At 37.9% G+C, this 21,471-nt stretch overlaps 1 protein-coding gene across 1 annotated transcript in view; it reads left to right on the top strand.

Annotated features, from left to right (window-relative positions):
- Window positions 1-21,471, top strand: part of LOC107221901 (homeobox protein dve-1) — a 79,387-nt gene continuing 57,916 nt past the window's right edge. Inside the window, exons 1-2 of the mRNA XM_046737251.1 lie at window positions 1-32; window positions 249-527. Coding sequence (XP_046593207.1) covers window positions 435-527 — 93 coding nt within the window. The 5' untranslated portion in view covers window positions 1-32; window positions 249-434. The remainder of the gene's footprint in view (window positions 33-248; window positions 528-21,471) is intronic.

Genomic DNA, 21,471 nt, shown 5'->3' with positions numbered 1-21,471 from the left:
CAAGATCGCAGGCAGAGCGCCACGAATGTCTGGTAATGTCCCAAATAATCAATTATTAACTCTTAATGTATTATAAGTTGACTCGAGTGCATTTATTAAATTGATCCAGAAAAGTTGCAAGTCAATTGGAATGACTTATTATTGCACATTCTTTCCAAATCACAAGTGACCGGTTCCCTTGGACCAACTGACTGAATAAATACTGATATTTTGCCCCCGCATTAACTCTATAAAATTGTGGCTCTCAGGCAGTGGGGTGGCAAAATGCTTCGCCCCGCGTACGAGATATCAAAGTATTTGGATGCACCGTGGGAGGATGGGAAGGACTGGAATAGGACGTGAGGAGGGCGCAAGGAGGGACGGTCAGGTCGGCGTTGGACGAGAGGAGAGCTTTCCATTAGCGGAGTGAGTGACCGGCGCGAAGCTTTTCTTTGATGTTAGCTAATTTGCTAATAACATCAGCGGCCAGTCCAGCCTCTAAATATTTGTATCGCCCACACATCGACTTGACCTCGAGTAATCAACCCGTAAGTTTATTTAATTATTTTACAATTAAGCTCTCCGACCGTCCGGGAGCCCGCTTGCAGTTTACTGCGCACTATTTGCCAGCATCGCCCTCTCCTTTGGATGACGGTAAATCGGTGGAAATTGTTGTATCGGAGTCGAGGCTGCGAGCGAAATCTCGGTCAGTTGAACTGTCATAGCAGTGCAATAGCTGGAAGAAGTTTCAACTATTTTTTTGCAACAAAATATGCCAGCATCGTTTAATTTGTCTTTATCCGCTCGAATCATTTCAAAATATCTATAACAACTCCGAGTTCTATTCAATTCGATGGTAGAGTACTAAGATAACAGTTTTCTGATTACTGGAAAGACTGGAACGAAGTTTTCTCATTATATTATTCCAACCGTTCGAAATATACTCACGGATACAATATAAAATGAATTTCTTCAACTCTAACGAGAAAACCTATCGTATGTTACTATTCTTTTTGATTTTGGTGCAGCAATAAATTGATGATACGATCACATCCGATAGTTACTAATGCAAAAATTTTTGTTTCAATTTTAACAAAATTCGAACCGTTATTGCAACGATAAAAATTTCATCGCGTAAGTGGAATCGATTGCAGATTCTCGATCACAACTGCCCTCGAGTTTCCACCGTAACGGGGTCGCGATGCAGCAGGCATGCAGAGGGCGTCGCGACGCTGGGGGAAATCTTAGCGAGGATTACATGGAATTAAGTCTGGGAGGTAGGGGCGGGCGGGGGGGAGGGGGGCGGGGGTCGCTCGTGCCCCCGTAACACTTAATTTTTCCCTCGATTTTTTAATCTCCCGGTAAATATCCGCCCCCCCCCCCCCCCCCCCCTCCTCCTCTTTCTTCTCCCCCGCTCCTGCCCCGGACTACGGCGAGTATAGTCTGCCACTTCCCTTCCCATTTTCTTCTTCTTTTGCCTACCCCTCCTCGACTCGTCGCCGTCAAAGAAGAACCCATTTAAAAACCTCATCAATGCTTAAGCCTCCGTGCTCCTGGGTACGAACTAATCCCCCCCTATTTTACCGGCAACGGTAGCAGCGGTTGCTTTTAAAAGTAAGACCGCTTTTATTAGTAGATACAACACTTTTTATATATTATGTTCGTTTCTTTTTTTTTTTCTTTTTTTTATCTCCAAAAAGGTAGGAATACATCCCACCTCCATCTACATTTGCTACCGCCTACCTAATTGCCAATCTCATGCCCTCGGGGCGAGTATTCCAAGCCGAATGTCCTTTTCGTTGGCAACTCTGACTCGAACTTAATTAATGGACTAAAATCGTACCGGAGCCGCGAACAAATTGAAACGAATACAGCGAGTCGTGGAATTGCAATACGATTTCTCTTACGCGTAATTAATTAATTATAACACGGCTCTGACGAGATCGCGGTTGCCTGATGTTTTGAAACGAATATTTCTGTTAGATACAAATCAATCGAGATTTCGAAAATTCAGGGATTTCAAATTAATAATTATTCTATTGATGCAATAGTTATCAATATTTGGAAAACTTCGAGACTCAAATTGAGTAAATCATTAGCTCTCCAATAACCCTGAGTTTTATCATCATAGAACGGAGAATAACGCTGAAATCATTTTAATGGTAGTCAGCTAATTACACAAATATAGATGCGTGCACTTGTTTACGGAGGACCAGAAATTTGATACAATCGTCCATAGTGAGATTCAAATCTCGTAATTTATTCACGCCCACAAAAGCTAAACAATATATCATATTCTCCAGTTAATTCACTGGAATCAATATTTTGTGATAAAATATTATATTGCACGCATCAGAACACCTGGTAATGAGGCAGATTATTGCAGAATAATAAGAATTCACTCGTCATATCTGAACAATCTTGATTTTATTGACGATTTACTCAAAGAAAACAACGAAAGGGTCATAAAAATATCTCTGTTAATTAAAAAAGTACAGAAATTAAATTAAGAGGTATGATGTTTATCCGCTAAATTTTAACGTCATGGAATTATTTCACCTACGAAATTTACGTGGTATAAAAATATTTCATTCATCGAGTTACGATCGTGCCTATTTTCATTTATTTGTTCGAATTTCTGATAGTTTGATGCTGAAAATATACAATTTGCATTAGTCAGGTCGACTTTGCTTATCAGAAGTTGTAAATTTCTCTGTTTCCGATCGACGCATCGATTGCGATGCATGTATCGTATACACGTTCGGCTGCAGGTTGGGCAGTTAAAATAACTGTTAATTATTTGAAGGGTGTTTGATTTACGGGGGATCCTCGAGTGGTGGACTAACAGTCATAATGGAATTAATCTATCTTCGGACGCGGCTGGTCGCGGAGTGGAAGGTCCGATTACCCAGCTCACACAGAATGAGCGCAAAACTATTCGGATGAATTTTGCGGGTTGTGAATAACTTAGAATTAAGTTACCATTCATGGATTTTCATGCACAATCCGAACTAGGATTTCAATTTTCCTTCCTTCTATCGAAATGTGCAGTATCGCCAAATATTTTTAGGTTTGTATTTTAATTACAGGCATTACAATGTTGAGCTAAAATTTGTAAAGAACACCTTTTGTAAATCGTTAAATGCGTATTCGCTTGTACTCGTTCGCAGTATGCAAACTCCGTGAATCGAAAGTTGGTGATATAAAAGACGAGTTTTGAATGCGGAATCGACGCGCGTATAAATGCCAGTTCGAAGCTCGAAAAATGACAGAATTTTTCTTCCAAAGTTCGGTTACTTAGCATGACAATGGTTCCCCTCTTGAAACCCCGAGGTCCCTATTTCACCACCCCATCGCGAGCCGAGGTTATGCCAGCGTTGCCACCTGCCCCTTCAATTCATCGCAAAGCACCGACGACCCCGGATTACAACTCTTTTATGAATCGGAGATCTTGATGAATTGTCTACGCTGTTTATATCGCTTTGTATATGAGGCGTTCCACGCCAAACTGACCTACGTCTTACCCTCACCATCGCCGATTTTATTTATTTCTAAGTGTGGTGTGAAGTAAAGAAAAAAAATAAGAAATTATCCTTCGTTGAGTTTTAGATTTTTTGGACCACGGGTTTGATTTTTACCTCTTCCAAAAAGGTGAAAGCCCAATTTTCTTATGAATAGCCCCAATCGATTGACTTCAAATTTTTCTCATGAATTCCTTGTTATAAAACGAAAATTCTGAGATCAAGATGGAAGTTAGAGAAGTGAGAAAGAAGAAATAAAATATAAATTTGTATTCAATTCGATTTTTATCACGTTTTAATTACTTATTTCGTTTCTAGCATCTAAATCAAGAGCTTAACCACTTCAATCTTGGTCTCAAAATTTTTGTTTTTTATCAATGAGTTCATAAGAAAAATTTGATATTAATCGATCAGGGGTATTCATTTGAAAATTGGGTTTTCGTGTTTTTGGGATCAGTAAAAATCAAACCCGTGGTCCAAAAATTCTAAGCCCTGGTAAAAAATGTGTGTTTTACACTCTGCACCATACTAAAAAATAAAAAAATTCGCCGATGGTGAGGGTCATACGGAGATCGGTTTGGTATGGAATGCCCCATATAAATTATACCTAATAACGCTCCGCTTTTTTTCGACACGGAGAAATTATACATCGCATCATGAACTACGATGTGATCAGTTTCTTAGTTCATACTCTGTCTAACTAATATTAATAATGGAAGAGAAAATCTAGAATAGTAAAATAGTAATGTCTCGTGAAAAAATGACTGAAGTCCATTAATTTTCAAAACTTGTCGTGCTTTGTATCGGAACAATTATCGCCTGCTTCAATTGAAAGGATTTCTGAGTGCTCATTTTTTACTAACACCACTTTAAAAGATTAATGATTCGATAGATTTGATAGAATGTTGCCTATTTGACTGGAACATTTTTAACAACATATAGCATATTCGGTTGCTTGGATACTGATTACTATAAAACCTGCTCAGAAGTTACCGTATAGTTTATCGGTTTCTGAAAACTATCAAATCATAGTATAAATGATATTGGCATAATTCACGTGGAGCCTAATTCATATGGACATATCTATTTATATCCCCGATCAGTCGTTCGACAATTTTCTGCTCAAATGGATAAAAGTGAAGTAGCAAAACGGGTTGAAAGCATCGGCCAGACGTCAGCTACAAGCGCCGTATTTTTCCCGGCAAAAAAAAAAAAAAAAAAATAGGAAGCACGATTTATTTGAATTTTCTTTGATATCGTCTTTTCCTCTTTTTCATTCCTTTTTTGCACACCAATAATTTTATTTCGCCTTGCAAATAAAACGGCATACATATGCTTATAAATATATTTGTGTATATTATACCTAGAGACACATACAAGCAAACGTACACCGTAACAGTTTTGAAAATCAACACGATGCTCGCGAACGCAGATCAAAAGGAACGGTATCGATAATTGGTAGAAATCTTTCCCATCCCTCGAAGAACCGTCGAACCTCGTTTGAGGATTACACGTTCCCTGCACAACCGTGCGATGAAAAACATTTCATATTTATTTTGTCTCTTGGGCATCGAACGGAAGACGAAAAGAGAGAAAGACAGCCCCTTTCCTCGTACACGGCACCACCTATCTTTGCTCTACGCTTTACTTTTATTTATCTCTGAAAAAGCCTGAATACTCACCCCTGATATTGTAGATACCCGCGTCGTCGAAGACGCGATCTCTTTTGCATTGACTGTTCACAAAACGGGCATTGAATTTCTTTGCTCTTTTTAGCTCAATTCAAGCCGTCTTCCTTGCCGTTTGTGAGAAGAGAAATAAGCACCTAATGTGAGGGTGAAAAAAAAAAAATAATCATCCAGCCGCAAATTATGAGGAGGTTCATTCGTAATATGCTTACTTATTATGTACCTTATAAATGCATCGCACAATTTTCTGACCCGGTTAAAACAAAGGATTATATCTTACACAATCGCTTTCTTAACACTCCAGTTACGATCATTATATTATTCCAATTAAAATATCCCGTTAATCACGAATTGCCAACGCCGTTTTCCAACCAAACGAATCTCGAATCAGGTCAGATTACATAACTATGTACAATAACACCGACTTTAAGCGACCCTTGTGAAAATTGTATAATTATTCGTTGTTTTTCATGATCGTGAACGTAAAATTTACGGAAAAATTACTGGAGTCGAGGAATTTTTTGTAATCAATAGAAAACCTGTTATTTCTTAATTTTTCTTTCATTCTTGAACAAAACAAAAACCAAAACCAAATTTAAAAAAAAACAGTGCTTGCGATGAAAAAAAAGTGTGCAAGTAAATCAATTATCTTGCACGCAATGGCTAATCGGTTATAAAGTGCGTTTGAAAATACAACGCAGTGAGTAACGTAATTATTTCGTCGACTACCGAATACTGGAAACGTACCCTGAAATGAATTTAAAATGTATTAATGAACAATCTGATGAATAAGAATTCTCGACCTCGTATGTAATCTATTATAGAATCTTGGTGATCGGTCAATTAGGTAAACGTATTTTTAGTTGACGTTTCGACCCGGATACTTTGTTACTTGCATTGTTTCGAATTTTTTTTTTTCTACCGATTGAATACGTCGGATGATTTTGTTCAATAAATATCTTAATAAGACGGTTTGCGACGAAGATGACATATTTTTGTACCTATTCGCAATGTCAGAAATGAAGAAATGACTGAATCGATTACGGCTGATGTGTAACCCGAGTTGGTGCAATGACAAGTAAACGTCATAGAGGCAAAAAACAAAGTACACAAAACAAAAGGGGAAATAAAAAATGAAGAAAAGTAAAAGATGGGGTTAACTCGAAATTGTTTTGTTAAATGACCCGCGAGTAACAATCCAGGGTCCTTAAGCCCCGCGGCTCATTCCATTCTACTTCTCTTCGCTCCCGTCTTAATTCTTAGCTTTATTCTCTCTAAGACTCTCTCTTAATTTCTTATTTCTCCGTCCCTCTCCGCGCCCCATTACCCCTGACCCGTAGAACCTACCCCGCCGCGCCCAACCCTTCGCCCGGCCTTCGCCGGTTCTCCATCGCAATTTATACGCGAAGCCAGGAGGCTACTGAATGCCAGGCTTACGATGCAGACAATGCTTCGCTTTCAGACCTCGGCTCCGAGAATCTTCTTTCGTATTACCAAGACTTAATTCTTTAAACGTGTCTCGGAACGCACCCGCATCCCCTCGACCCGACCCTCGTGGTTCAAATTTTTCGACAGCCCCTAATCGATACCAACCCGCCTTACGCTAGAAACCCTGTGATCTGTTTCTCAATGCCTAATTTATAGTGTCGACTGCACAATTTATAAAGTACTTCCGCATAAATTTATGCAATTCGGAGTACACTTTGCCGAAAGCCGCCTGAACATATGCAATTCAGGATACATTTTACGAATCGACATTCGGTACAATGTATCCTCAGTTGCCTGTGTGCAGGCTGATATCGGTCGGATGCACCCTGAATTGCATAAACGAACGCGGATTTATCCGGCGTTGAATTGCGTACATGACATTTTAACGAAATAACCTGGTATAGAATGCAATGGCTTAGGGTAGAAATGTTTTTCATCTTCACTGAACTGCATGCTGAAATGCGAAAGACGTGGTGAGCACAGACAATCAGCAAAAGAAGTCACCAGAACAATTGCAATCAACCAAACTGCCTCAAAACTGGAAAAAAACGCACCACGACCACAACACCACGTGGATTGGAAGCTCTCTAACTGCCCAGCCGATAAACGGTGGTCAGCCAGAAGGGCGGCAATAATCAGGCACCCGAAGGGTCGCAGCTCAGCAGGTGAGTCCCTCTAATTGGGAAAGTTGCGGCAACACGGTTACACTGTGCTGATTCTAGAATCCGTCTTACTCGGATGAAATTTCGAAAGACCGTTGGATGCACAGTGGCCGTCGTAATGACCACTCTGAGGCGAACTAACGGTAAGCCAGCTTCTGGGTAACCAAGCTTCGACGGTTCTGTCTGGACTTTGAGAGCCGGTAGGGTCCAAGACTTCCATCGATGCAGGACTAACAAGATAGAACAGGAGACCTGACTTATGCCTATACATCCTTTCATCTTCGGCATTCGATGTTCACTCGGAGTTGCCATTTGCGGGCAAGAGATCGATGATGATTCCAACTTTCCATCTACAAACGGTCATAAAACTATCAAGTCGACTGCAATCATCAAATAAATCGAACGCTACTTTTTTCCTGAGCACCAAAGTTCCGGTTCATCACGAGTGAATGTGCTTTTACAAAGAAATCGCATTCAGCTGCGATTCGGTAAGGCAAGTTTGAAAAAGTGGTGACAACAGTGCAGGAATTAGAAACGGATAAGCGATTCGGTATTTACGCCGACTCGAAAGGCGTACTCGGAGGTACTAAGGAAAATTTATAAGATGCATACGGACTACGGTATAACTACCTGTGAAATACATTGCAGTAGCGTAATTCCCCGACGTTGGAGATAATATACACGTATATATTTGTGTGGGGGATGGCATAATAATTCAGAAATTTGCATGTACGCGGGCTAACTCTTCAAGTAGGTTATCTATGCTCGAAGTTTTCTCAGCGTGATATACTGTATTATACACGCCATTTATACCTACGAACCCGCGCGGGCTAAAACACCACCTGCGGAAGTTGCGGAAGGCTTGGTACACGGTATTAAATGCTGCATCCTAATATATGGTGCGGAAGACGGCAGACATTATCTTTCAAATTATAATAATACCCAGCTCGGTTAAGGTGGTGAGAGTTTTGCCTTCACTTAAGGGTTAGGTGGTGTAAGGTGCAGCACGCATAACTGTGAGACTGCAACACTTCGAGCGACTTGAAAATGTAACCGATTTCAAATGACATCATCACCTTAGATCAAGTCATTTTAAGTCACCTTGTATGGTGTTGGATGACTCGAAATGTCTTGAAACGACTTTAAATAATTTTAAAACTTCTACGACCTTACATTAATTCACACGACGCGACAGATTTGAAGATACTTAATATGACTTCGATGACATGCATTCGAATAACGTAAATGAGTCTCGTACGACCTTAAGTAACCTGATGTGACTTTTACTTCATTCAACTGGCCTCAAATATGCTCAAATGATTTCAGCTGCCTCTGCCAAATTTACTACTTTACGTGAATTGAAATAACTTCAAATGACATCGAGTCAGTTCACACCAGTTTCCCTGTCTTGCATTCGCGTTGATTGACCTGTGCCGCTTGACTTTATTAAACTATCCGTGATATTACAGGACATAGAAATCTTCAATGACTTCAAATGAATGCACGTGAATTAAATAAGTTTATAAAACTTGACGTGCAGCCGGCTAGACAATAATGCCTTGCAATGAATTCAAATACTTTTCGCCGTAAGTAAACCTTTCTTAAACCCTTTGGCGTACACCTAGAGCATCATCGTTCCCTTAAGTCCTTCCTCACCGTGCCCGGGGGTTTCAATAATGTATCTAGATTCTAATAGAACTGACGGGGAACGAAGCTTTTAAAGGTTGTTGCAACTCTTCCGCAACGCTTGTTACTTCGCGTAGTTGTACGGAACATTTTTTTCATGGTACGAGGATACACCGAGACACAGATGTAGTTATGATTGCACGCATACGCGTAGAACATACACAGGCGACAAATTGAGTAGGCTATATTAGATGTTAATTAATAACGGAAACTTAATTGAGTCGGGGACGCAGACAGCCCGGAAGGGCGGGGGGGGGGGGGGGGGGGAGGTGGCGTCGCTCTTTGCAGGACACAAAGCTAACTAACTGAATTTTCTTGAGAAGCGTCCATCAAAGATATTCTCGCAACTGCGTCTCTCTATCTATCTCTCTCTCTCTCCCTCTCCCTCTCCCTCTCACGCTCTCCACAAGGGGGTCTCCCATTCGAGTCGCGGGTATCTGAAGGCGCGGCGTCGAATCGCGTCGCGACGTCTATACGCCTCGACGGCTGAACGTAGGTATCCACAATGTATATCAGGGTGTTCGCGATAAGTAATTGACTTACGGCTCTATTGAGTTAACCCTTGCTTCTCTGCCGTGCCTCGCCACTTAGCTTCTCGAATCCTCTCCCTCCCATTCCCCCTATCCCCCGACTAGTCCCCTTCCCTTCACGCCCCCCTTTTCACCCTGGTAGCAACCCGCGTCATGATCGAGGAGCGCGGCTTCGGGACGTCCGCGCTTTTCCGCCCCATGTAGTAAAATCCACGCATTTCCCCTTCTCTCGAGGCGCGTGCCTCTAGCAATTTAACCCCCGACTTTACGATGTCCTACGCGAGTACGTCGTGTGGGTTGCGGTGCGTCAGGCTTCGAGGAGATACCGCGGGATCGACCGGCTGATAATCGAGTTGTGGGCATTTGGTAAAAACGTGTTTGTGGCCGTTTTTATATTCACAATTTTGAGCAAACATGGTTTTTGAAGTTATACTTCTTTAGGCGCGTTATGAAAAACTGATGAGAGTGAAATTTCAAGATGCGCGCGCATCACTGTAACACAAAATTAACAGGATGAAGTTGCCCACTCAACCGAATTCGAGAGTGAAATTTCAAGATGCGCGCGCATCACTGTAACACAAAATTAACAGGATGAAGTTGCCCACTCAACCGAATTCATTAAGTCTCGAAAAAAGCTAATGTTAGTACGCTTGTCGCCTCTGATCACTGTTTTCATATTTATTTATAATATTTATCCACATGGTTTTAGTTTTTACAGTCACAACACGTGTTTTATTTTCATACAACTGCGAATTTGTGAATATTAGTGAAAAAATTGTGCTAAAATACTTTTTCAAGTGCTCCAATATAATTGAGGTTAGTTATCCGTATGTATTATTTATTGATATAAATTAAAATATCATTATTTAATATAATTAATACTAAATATTATTAAATTATCAATGTTGAATATTTATTATTTAATGATGCCAAAGAAGTATAACTTCTCACGCGCGTACATAAGTACACGCACCCATTTTCTTTTACAGCAGTGAATCAGTGACATGCTGCATTGAAATGTTTTTTATACTCTTATACTGTATATTTCATTTGGTAAACGACGTACTTATATTGTTTTATGATGCAATGATACGAATGTAACAAATATTCGTCTCGGTTGAAGTTCTCGATCGTAGTAACGAATATACGATATTTTTTTACCATTTAAAAAAAAAAAAAACCCATTCTCATAACACTTCATACGAGGAGTTTTCTGGAAAACTCATCACACCAAGTCAGCAAATAGGCAACCGAAACTAGATTCCGAACATATAAGAATATAAAATTGTAGCTTCAGTCGACTATCTGGTGGCGTTCAGTAGAGAATTTTACAGAAAACTTCCGGTGCGATTTTATTTTCACTTATGTGATAGGCAAATATATCTTGATCGTATGTTCATACGTATATACGACGGATACTTTAAAAAAGTTAAATATGTTAGCATGAAGTCTTGATAGCGAACAAAATTTTTTCCCGCGAAATCGGATGCGTTATTATAGCTGAAATTCACGTCTCAATCATTAATGCTCCGAAGAAAGTGTTATCTTGCATCGACTTTACACGTACATTAGTAATTAGTAGCTGGTTCAAGTCAGTGAGTGAAAAATTTTGATTTGATAATCACTTAATACAGAAATACTGATTGCAGAGACTATAATCGATAAACGGAGCGAAAGCAATTTTCAGATTTATTTCAGTCTTATTAACAATTTTCGTTTCTTTTTTCATTTTTAAACATACTAAGTGTGACAATTTCGATTTATCAGTAATTCAAGATTGATGCTTAAGAGTAGGAGAGCAAAAAATTGCGAAAAATTTATATCAAATAGTCTTCTCTAGATTAGCGCAAGATTTGTATCTTATAAAGCAGTTCACATTTTCAATCGAATCTTTTCAAACTTCCGACTGTACAATCATCGTATTACCAGTTACGAAATGACGTGTTCGCACAAGCCGGATGTTGTTAACCCTAATCAAATCGTAATTTAGATTACGATTACAAAAACTAGAGTGTGTAAATTAACAGTTTTTGTTCACAGCTCGAGATAATAACAGGCGTTTAAATACTTAACCACGTATTTTGAATTTCATTTTACAAGTAATCGCGCTACAAGTTAACATTTATATTTAGTGCGATGAATTCTGAATTGCGTGTCAATACTAAATTTTCTAGTCACCCCGACATTAAATCTGTAATATATTTACTTTACTATATATATATATATATATATATATATATATATTTCTTTTTATTTCAATAAATCCTCAACATCAGTTTATCGTTTCATCAGTATTAAATTATTACGAGGGCTTTCCCTGGGAGACGACACAGGACGTAACGCGATATTACATAATTATATTACGAGTGTAGCCGGTCAGAGATTATGCGTAACGTAGTCGTCTCCAAAGGCTGCAACTCTCACACAGCGATGATCTAAGCAGCTTGACGCAGCGTCCGTCTCGTCCCGAGCACCGACCTGCAGCACGCGGGGGTTCTAATCCAAATTTCAAAACCTGAAATTTGCCTTTGAGCCCTCCCCCCCTAACTTGCAGACCGAGTTTGTAAAGGAGAACACACGTGTCCCCGTGCACGTCGTCAAATGTGCAGATAATTCCCTCTTCAGCTTCCTCCCTCCCGCCCACCCTCTCTCTCTCTATATATCCATCTATCTGTCTATCTCTTCCTCAAAGGCTCGAGGATTATACGGAGCGCTTTCCCAGTTCGACGGAGTTGGAACAAGCCGGGAGCTCATGCTGGTGTTACCGTCTCTCTGTCCCCGAGTACATACACGTATGTACGAGTATATCAGGTACCCCGGTTCTGACGGAGCTTCAACAACGTATTAAAATTTACTTTGGCCCACGACTCACGGATGCAAAGCTCCACCCTCATCCACCCCTCACGTGCATACGTTGTCGAGAATTAGACAATTGCAGCGGTTTCCGTCGCGCTGTTCTGTATACACGCTTTATGCGTAAAAGACGAACGTGTTGTACGCGTGACGTTTTATATGATCTCGAAGGAAATGTTATCCTCCTTTTTTAAACCATTTTAGAAATTACATATCTCCGACGATATTTCATCCACGAATACTGGTTTTAGATTGTGAAAAAAAAAATAAAAAATAAAGTAAGCAACGAAAAAAACAACAAAGAAGAAAAGTAATATCAAATGCATCTGATTCGTTTTGTGAGAAATTCAAATTTAATGACAACTAATTGACCAATATTTTGCATGCCTGATCATATCGATTAATTCGTGTGCTTTTATACGTCACTGTCTCAGCTTTAAAACGTTCTTACATTTTGTACAGATTATTTTTTCGAAAGGCGATTCATTTACGATTTTTTAAGTTTATGAAATCTACAGATTTTAATGGTTTGACAAGAAACGTAGAATATTTTTCGCTTGATAATAATAATTTTCAACCGTCATCTTGAAAGGTGAAATTAATTTCCTTGCGCGTCATCATTCATTGCTTTTAGACAATTTCTTATAGTTCCGATATAGTCGAATTAGTGAATTTCACGGTTGCTTAACACGGAGAAAATGTTTATTCTAATAAAATTGTTTTGATACCACTGAATAATGAATAAAACAATAAAATTAGCTCTACTTTCCGGCAGATTGGAAAATCGGACGTTAAGTGACGAGAATTTGATACTCGTGACTACATCGGAAAACCCAGCATTTCGATCGAAGAATTGTGAATACATCGTTGTGCATCCTATTTTCTTGCTTACCCGTTCGAAAGCACACGTTTATTCAGGTGTATAAAATACGAAGGAGTATGATAGACTCGTATACAATTGACTGAAACGATCGTTCGGTCCTTCGAGTTAGAATAAGGAAAAGGGGAAGCCGGCAATGCTTGCTGCAATAAACTCAGGCAGACCTTCGATATTGATATTCGGATTCGCGTGATACTAACATCTATAGATTTACAAGGGGTAGCAGTCTCTATGTTAAATATATACGTGCGTAGATTTCCAACCGTGGGTATTACGTACCTATTTGAAAAGGTTTCACTTGAACTCCATGTACATCTGAAATGAGAAATAAGACATCGAATGGTATTTCGCATTTACCGTTTCAAACATTTTATTCTTAACAAGTATGGATAATTCCCATTTCATATTTCACATAATTATTCAAGAACATATATACGTGCTTTTTACAATTTCACAATACTGTCGAATTAAATTTTCAAATTCTAAACTCTACATACCTATAATTATCTACTTCGCGGACTGGAATAAACAAAATTTGCTACTTCCGTTCTTCTATTTGGAGTAAATTTTTAAACACGTGCAATAAAATTGCAAGCGTGCTCAGATGTATCTGTTAAATCACAAGCATACATACGTTTCGGTATTTTTACTGCAGCCTCTGTGTTATAGCCTATAGACAATAAATGAGAATTTACCGAGAATCGAATATGCGTGTATACGTGTATATGTATATATATATATATATATATATATATATATGTACAAGTATATAGCATACGTATAACCTCGCGACGTAAAGATATGTATGCATCTTCGATGACCCTCCGCAGCCGTCGTAAATCTGAATTTATTAACACTCACAGGGCTTGAGGAGATTCGCCAAATGGTTTTCAATTTGTCTCGGAACATACGCGCCCCACTTCCAAGACACTCCGCATTCGGGATCACATCCCGATATTTTTATTTCGAAAATGGGGAGCACCTTCACGTACATCCCATACCTCGTCTGTATTATAACAATCATGGTGCTGGAATTCCTGCAGCGCAAATTTGAAAATCCGCATACTCTAATAATTACGAAAATCCCTATTAACTGAAGTCAGAGATCTTCCTTACTCGAGATATCTCTTTGTTGATACCTAAATAATGTGAAGAACTCGTGAAAGAAAAATATAAAATATTGAGGCAGGATTTGCGTACAAGATTTGGTGGAATAGTTCATATACTATATAGTCAGTTAATTTACGGAATATAAAAGGACTGCTGTAGTTAAGGTAGCTTAAATCCTGTTCTCATGCATCGATCCTATAAAAGGAATTAACAAATTAACAAATTAAAATTAACGCGAAGGAATTGATTATAAAATAAGCACTTTTTGATTATAATTGGGTAATGGCTGAATTCAAAAAACTGTAATCATTATAACGAAGCTTATAATTTAATTCGATTCAGAGGCGGAGCATATAGTTCAGTTATTATGAATTACAAAAGAAACGGACGTGTCGTTCTTAGCGTTTTCAAGCGTTATAAAGTTCAGTGTAGTGCCGCCTCAGCTGGTAATCTTTATTGGATCATTATTAGTCGATTATATCTGTATTATAATCATGGCTTGTACTTCTAGCAGTGCCCTTGGTGTATATTAATGTAGATTATACGGTATATTATATATATCTAAAAACACGATTATGCGAGGACAAATCCGATCTATACACCGTCGCGATTTAATTATTGTTTAGCGATGTCTATGTAATGTACTTATACATATAAGTATATAATATTGGGCATTGAGTTTCAACGAGATTAACGCAGGTTTCACTCTGAACATCTTGGATCCTATTCCCATTTTCTAAACATCGCTGAACGGGATCTGAAACACTCTCGCATAAGTTTCAGATATTATGTTCTTTCGAAGAGTCAGTTACGGGTAAATTTTTACTTCAAGCTGAAAACAAATGTATGAAAATCATAATGATCAAAAATCGAGAATGTTAAAATGTATTTACCGATGTTCACAAGATATCTGTCGTTTTTACTAATGAAACTGTTTCCCGGTTCATAGAAAAAGACAAAAACAAAATTAAAATAAAACTGTTTCTACTAGGGATACATCAGTTATTCGTTGTTCTTCACGGGTATGATCGTTAAATAATTTGATGGAAATTGTTTCATAATAATTTTGAAACCATTTATGCTTTATAGCATTAAAACGAATTATTTACTCGGTTGCAGTTTTGACGTACAAACAATATTTTCGCAGGTGATATTTCAATTTCTGTCAGAGTAGAGATTGTATAGCCCCGAAAGCTGTATTGTTTTCACTTTAGTGGTCAAGATTAGATTAAGGCTTAGCACGGCAGCCGGTGAAATCAAATGGATTTTATCAATAGATATAGATTAAGAGTTTCTCTGTTCGTCGAAATCACAGTCAGCTAAGCATTGCCTCGTAGCGATGAAGATATTGTTGTTAATTTTCATATGCAATCCAGACTGATTGGAGGATGTTGGATTATGAAATTAATTGGTTGACCGTTTATCCTTGATAAATTTCAAGCGTGTCGATAATTCAGGCGTATGACAAATCATTTTCGCAAATGTTTGAGTCTGCGTAGCACGATGCAACAAATTTCCGACGTGAAATATTTGATACATGAAAAATACCAAAGGTATCTGGATGAAAATAAGGATTTTAAAAATAAATAAACGTTCAATATCAGCCAAGCGAAATGTTTTAAATTTTCTTTTATTTCTCTTCCATGATACATGGTCAAACCTAATCAAACCTGACCTGTCCTCCAGCATTTATCAAATTAAAGATGCAAGAGAAAGAAATAATCAAATTTCAAACAAGAACTTGGATACTTGATTATTTATCCGAAATCGCTCGAATACGGTAAAAAAATATGGCGGATTCGTTCGCTTTCATTTCACAGTGTTTCATTATTTTGAGAAAACTATTTTTTTTACAAACTAGCTAAATTAAAAAATTTTCTCTGAATAGCCGGTCGAATGTTGTTATTTATTGCTCAAGATCAAACTAATTAAATGATACTTGGCGATACTGACATGACAATGAGAATTGTCAGTGAGATTGTAGAAAATAGTCTCCTGAACAAAGTCATTTACGCAACAGAGGAAAAACAGACAAATGAACTAGATTTTTTTCACCATTTCAAAACGATTTGAGATGAAAAATCGAGATAACTGAGTTCTCGTTGATAATTTTTGTAAATTCTTTTTTTTTCATAGCATTTTATGTAGTTGAGCTAACAATGGTGATAAAATTATCGAAAGCAAGTATATAGACCAAGTATCACAAATTCAGTGTGAAAATTTCAAAAAATTTAGGGAACTTATATTGCAGTTATGAAACTTTCAAACCACTAAAAATGTGCATTAACGTATACGGAGGAATAGCTTCTTCGATTACGTCACGATAAGTTTCAAATAGTATTCAGCTCGCAAGTGAAAACGAAAGTTTCCGAAACTCGCAAAATTTCAACATCAATTATCTGTTCATACTGAAACCAATCAGCGGGACTTTCTTTGATAAGAATTTCGGCATTATTATCACCGAAGGTTTAGAACTTTCTCGAACACATCGAGGCATCTTCCAGAGTACTTTCTGTTTGGATAACACATTCGCAACCGCAGCAGCAGCCCCCAAGAGAGATAGCTACAGAGAGATAGACGGGGGGGTAAAAACAGAGAGAGAGAGAGAGAGCGCGAGAGAGGGGGGAGGATACGGTTCCATCGGGGAGAGGAGAAGACGAGAACCGCTTCCTCGAGGAGATGAGGATGTTCCGATGCATCGTGCGGGGGCTCGTAATTTTACCGTAAGCTTGGGCAAATTAGCTCTGGGCATACGTTGCCCGGCCCGGCGCGCTCTTCCTTCCCTCCCTCGGCGAAATGGGTCTGCGTGCTTTCCCCGTGTCGCGACGCTCCTAACGCCTCTGGAAATTCTCGAGATGATAAAAAGGGGGAAGGGTAAGGAGGTGGAGAGAGAGAGAGAGAGAGAGAGAGAGAGAGAGAGAGAGAGAGAGGTGGAAATTCGGAAAAGCTCGGCGAGGGGGTGGTTCGCTAGGAGGCTCCGCCCGCAAGCTTGCGACACGCCCCATCGACACGCCCCTCGAATATCGTTAAGCCCTCTCCGGTGCATCCCCCCCTCCCCCTCTCCGGCCCCTCACCCCTCACCGAAACCCCTTCCCGTTTCATAATGATTCAAAAAATCAAATAGGAATCGCGCGATCAAAGACGACAAAAATATTTCCGACACACGAAAAATTCTTTGTTTGTAACAAAAATGTGTGAATACTTCAGAAGAAAATTGTATTTTATGTTACGATCGATCGAATTTTTTTTTTTTTTACATACTGTAGGCGTTGAATAGATGATTGTGTGGTAATGTTCGGACGTATCACCTAATTGGTGTCATGATAACATTTTCGTTGTAACAACGCTATATGATGACATAGAGATACAACGAACCCATTCGGGAAACTGTTAGTACCTATTCGTTACTGCTAAGGTTAGAAAGCGTTTCTGTAATCTTCATACAGTAAGTACGTTGCAAAGTTCGGAACTATCTTTTCCTGAGATTCCTTCCTAAGTACACGTGATGTGACTCTTTAATTAAGGAGATTTAACCCCGCAAACTAAAATAGACTTCGCTAAATTTTTATTCGTTTATTTTAACAGTAAGGTTTGTTAAATTATCGCAGTGGAAACAAATTGTATTGCACAATTGGGCATCGCAGCGAGTTTGCAACAAAGTTCAATTTGCTTTTAAATTTAGGTATACAATAAATCAAAACTGTAGCTCCAATTCAACGTTAACAAATGTTGTTCAAAGTCAACGAAATTTTTTTTTTTTTTGAAAATCTTTCGAAAAGTAGCAAACAATATGGGAAATCATTCGAAAATCATGAGAATTTCTTTTCGGTATTTACGTTTCGAATCTTTTAAAACCATGTGAATTATATTGAAATGGGATGTTCTGGAAATCGTCAAATATCATTGACAGATGGTAGTAATCGAACGACAGCTTTTCGAATATTTTTTTATCCATTGATCGTAAATCCAAATTTTGGAAACAATAATATGATATCTTAAAAAAACCCTGGAAGCTTTTGAGTCTAACTGTAGGAATGCATGAATCAATCCTTTTTCTTAAGGAAGCGAAAAGTAGGCGAGCTGTTATCTCTGAACGGGGTCGATTTCCAAATTATAAATTCGGTTCGATTCATGGTTGTGTTTCAAATTCAAGATACGATTTATCTGCGTTCACTGAGCCCCTGATTCATGATACACTCAGAGCCCTCGCTTTATATACAATTTATATATAATAGCGAATGCGCGGGCTTGATTAATTATAATTTGCAAAATGGTCTATTCGTTAATACTTGAGTGCCTAATAATTTACTCTGTCACGTATATCCGTAGCTATTGGTCTTATCTTGGCTACTAAACATCGTGATTTCCGTAACTTAAATTATCTAAACCCAAAATGTTCCAAAAACTTGTGTGATCAACGTGCACCCAGTTATTTAATTATATAATTATCAGGTCCCAATTGACATTTTTATGATTTTGCCAGTGGCTAGAATCATGGATTCTCATGCCAGTTCGACGAGGTGCATTTGGTTACAAGGAAAAAAAATTTCATTTGTTAAAGTGAATGCTAGAAAATTTCACCGTAATTAGTCACCATTTAAATATTGTTAGAATTTAGAGATTATTGAAAAACTGATTAACGACCATAAATAATTTTTTTCTTATAAAAAAAAAATATATATATGCAATATAAGTGACTATAATCAAAAAGAATAACGTCACATACTGAATTTTCTGATTACAACTACCAAACTCATTTCCATTACGTACGTACTAAAGACAATGTTTTTCGGTTATTGTAGAAAGTAACAATAATGAATAATTGTAAAGTAACTTTAACTAGAAATTTTTCTCCTTGTGGTGTGAAAAATTATACCTTCTGCTGGTATGAAAATATTGATATTCGTGTGAACAAATGTCGTTCAATTTTCACAAGGATTAACTGTTTCGTCGCATGTTTTTCCTTTAAATTTTTGGTTCATTTTAAAACTGATTCACTTACATTGAGGAGAGTTTTTGGCGGGAAATCCTGTTGAACTTGCAGAATGCAGCCTCTGACAAACTCGGAGATAAAGATGAGGTCGAGCTTTAATCCTGTCACGTGCGAAATCCATTGTCTAGCCTCGCATAGACACGCGTTGAAAGAATTTTACGTACCTATCCATGCGTGAAGGTGGGTGAAGAAGTCTTGAGATATTGGATTTCCCGAGCGTGAAACACTGTTGTAGTCTCCCTGACGGAGACGAGGGGGAAAAACGGAGAGACTCTATTTACAGAAATTGTCGACATCCATCGACTCTCATCTCCATTGAATAGACAGGAATTATTCTCAGAGTCTTGCAAAGTCTATACTGTACGCAAAATCCTGCAGCAGATGCGAAGAAGAAGGAAAATAAATCGGCAAATTGGATAGAGTGGAAATAAAAAGGAGTCATTTTTGTATAAGCAATAATGTAAGTTTTTATTTTCAAATTATTTAATGCTTCGTCAATTATTCATCTAATCTGGAAATAGTATTTTTTACCTTTAAACAATACCGAGGCAACTGTTCGTAACGATGATTTAGAATTTGATAAATTAATCGCAGAGCGAGTGAAACGATCATTTACAAATTTTTATTAATTTCATTCTTCAATTTAGTATTTTTTTTTTTTTGTTTTTTTTCGTCCTCAACTTTTCCCGCATCCTCTGCTTCGTTCCTGATTTCATATTTAGCTTTTATTCATCCCACGTGTTTAACAATAAGTTACGTAACTCGCAAAAATTAGTATCGTATTAAAGCCGGAAGTATATAAAATATGCGCACACACGCCTACATATATATGTGCGAACCTATGTATCATTCTTCCGCAGACGATTAAAATCCCCGGCGACAAATTTCCTCTGTATAATTAACATATCCATCCGTACTGCATTTGTATTACTGATAACTGTAATCGAGCACAGAGATTGCCTGTAGGAAATATTTTCTGTCGGATCATTTAACTCTTTTATTATTATTATATGTTATCTGCAAGAAGAAAAATGCGCGGTTTCCATAACGATGGAGAGAAAATAATTAATTTATGTATTATACGTAATCAGAAATCAATGAAAATGATTTCAAGCGAATTTAAATTAAGAGGTAACACTTTTTTGCTTAAGCTACGAACGTATCGAGTTGATTTATTGTATAGAAGCTCATCAGTCAGAAGGATTTCATGTTTCGAAATATTTGAGAATGGTAATTGCTCGAAATTATCTGGAATTTCAATCTTGCGGAATAGCTTTTTCAGAGATTATCCCGTCTCTTAGTAATCGTCCTCTTTCGCAACAGTCGATGGAATTTGTTATACGCTTTAAAATCGCTTAAAATTTTTTTCAATCAACTGTACATCTATTTCGTAACCCCATAAAATTTATCAAAATTATTTGAAATTTTCGCAATCTTAAGATATCAATAAGAATCCCGTAAAATATTTTCAAAAGGCGTGAATATTCTAAAATCCCGTGACGTAATTGAATCATATACGTGAAATCGATCGAAAGCATGAAAGTATAAGATACCGATAAATTACTGAAATCACTTGATATTTTTTCAAAGCTCGTGCAATCTTTCAAAAAAAAAAAATATTTTGATATTTCTTGAAATCACCTGACTTTGTACAAATTCACGGACACGGATTTCCATTTTTCTCATTAGTGGATCCAATGTTTACACTTGTTGATCACCATCAATATCGGTGCAATGTTGTAGATAATAGTACGGTAATGTCTGGCAATAAAATAGTCCAAAAGTATAGATTTTTGATTAACCATTCTGGTTCATACTTTCACAGTTGCAAATTTGAAACCTTTATTTACTCACTTATTTGTTATTACGTATTAAGGATGTATGAAACGTACAGTAAAGTTGAAGAGCTGATAAGTCACAATTTATTATGACGTAAGAAAGGCTTAAAAGTGCTACCGAAGTCGATCGACTTGAACTCATTTCAAACAATATTATGTTAACATAGAAAAAAATTACGCAAAGATCGATGACTTTGAAGAGATCCAATTCCTTCACGATCAAAATGAGCCTTAGTTCGTTTA

Source organism: Neodiprion lecontei, chromosome 4 (assembly GCF_021901455.1).
Source record: "Neodiprion lecontei isolate iyNeoLeco1 chromosome 4, iyNeoLeco1.1, whole genome shotgun sequence".
Lineage (NCBI taxonomy): Eukaryota > Metazoa > Arthropoda > Insecta > Hymenoptera > Diprionidae > Neodiprion > Neodiprion lecontei.
This window is presented reverse-complemented; position numbering and strand designations above follow the sequence as displayed.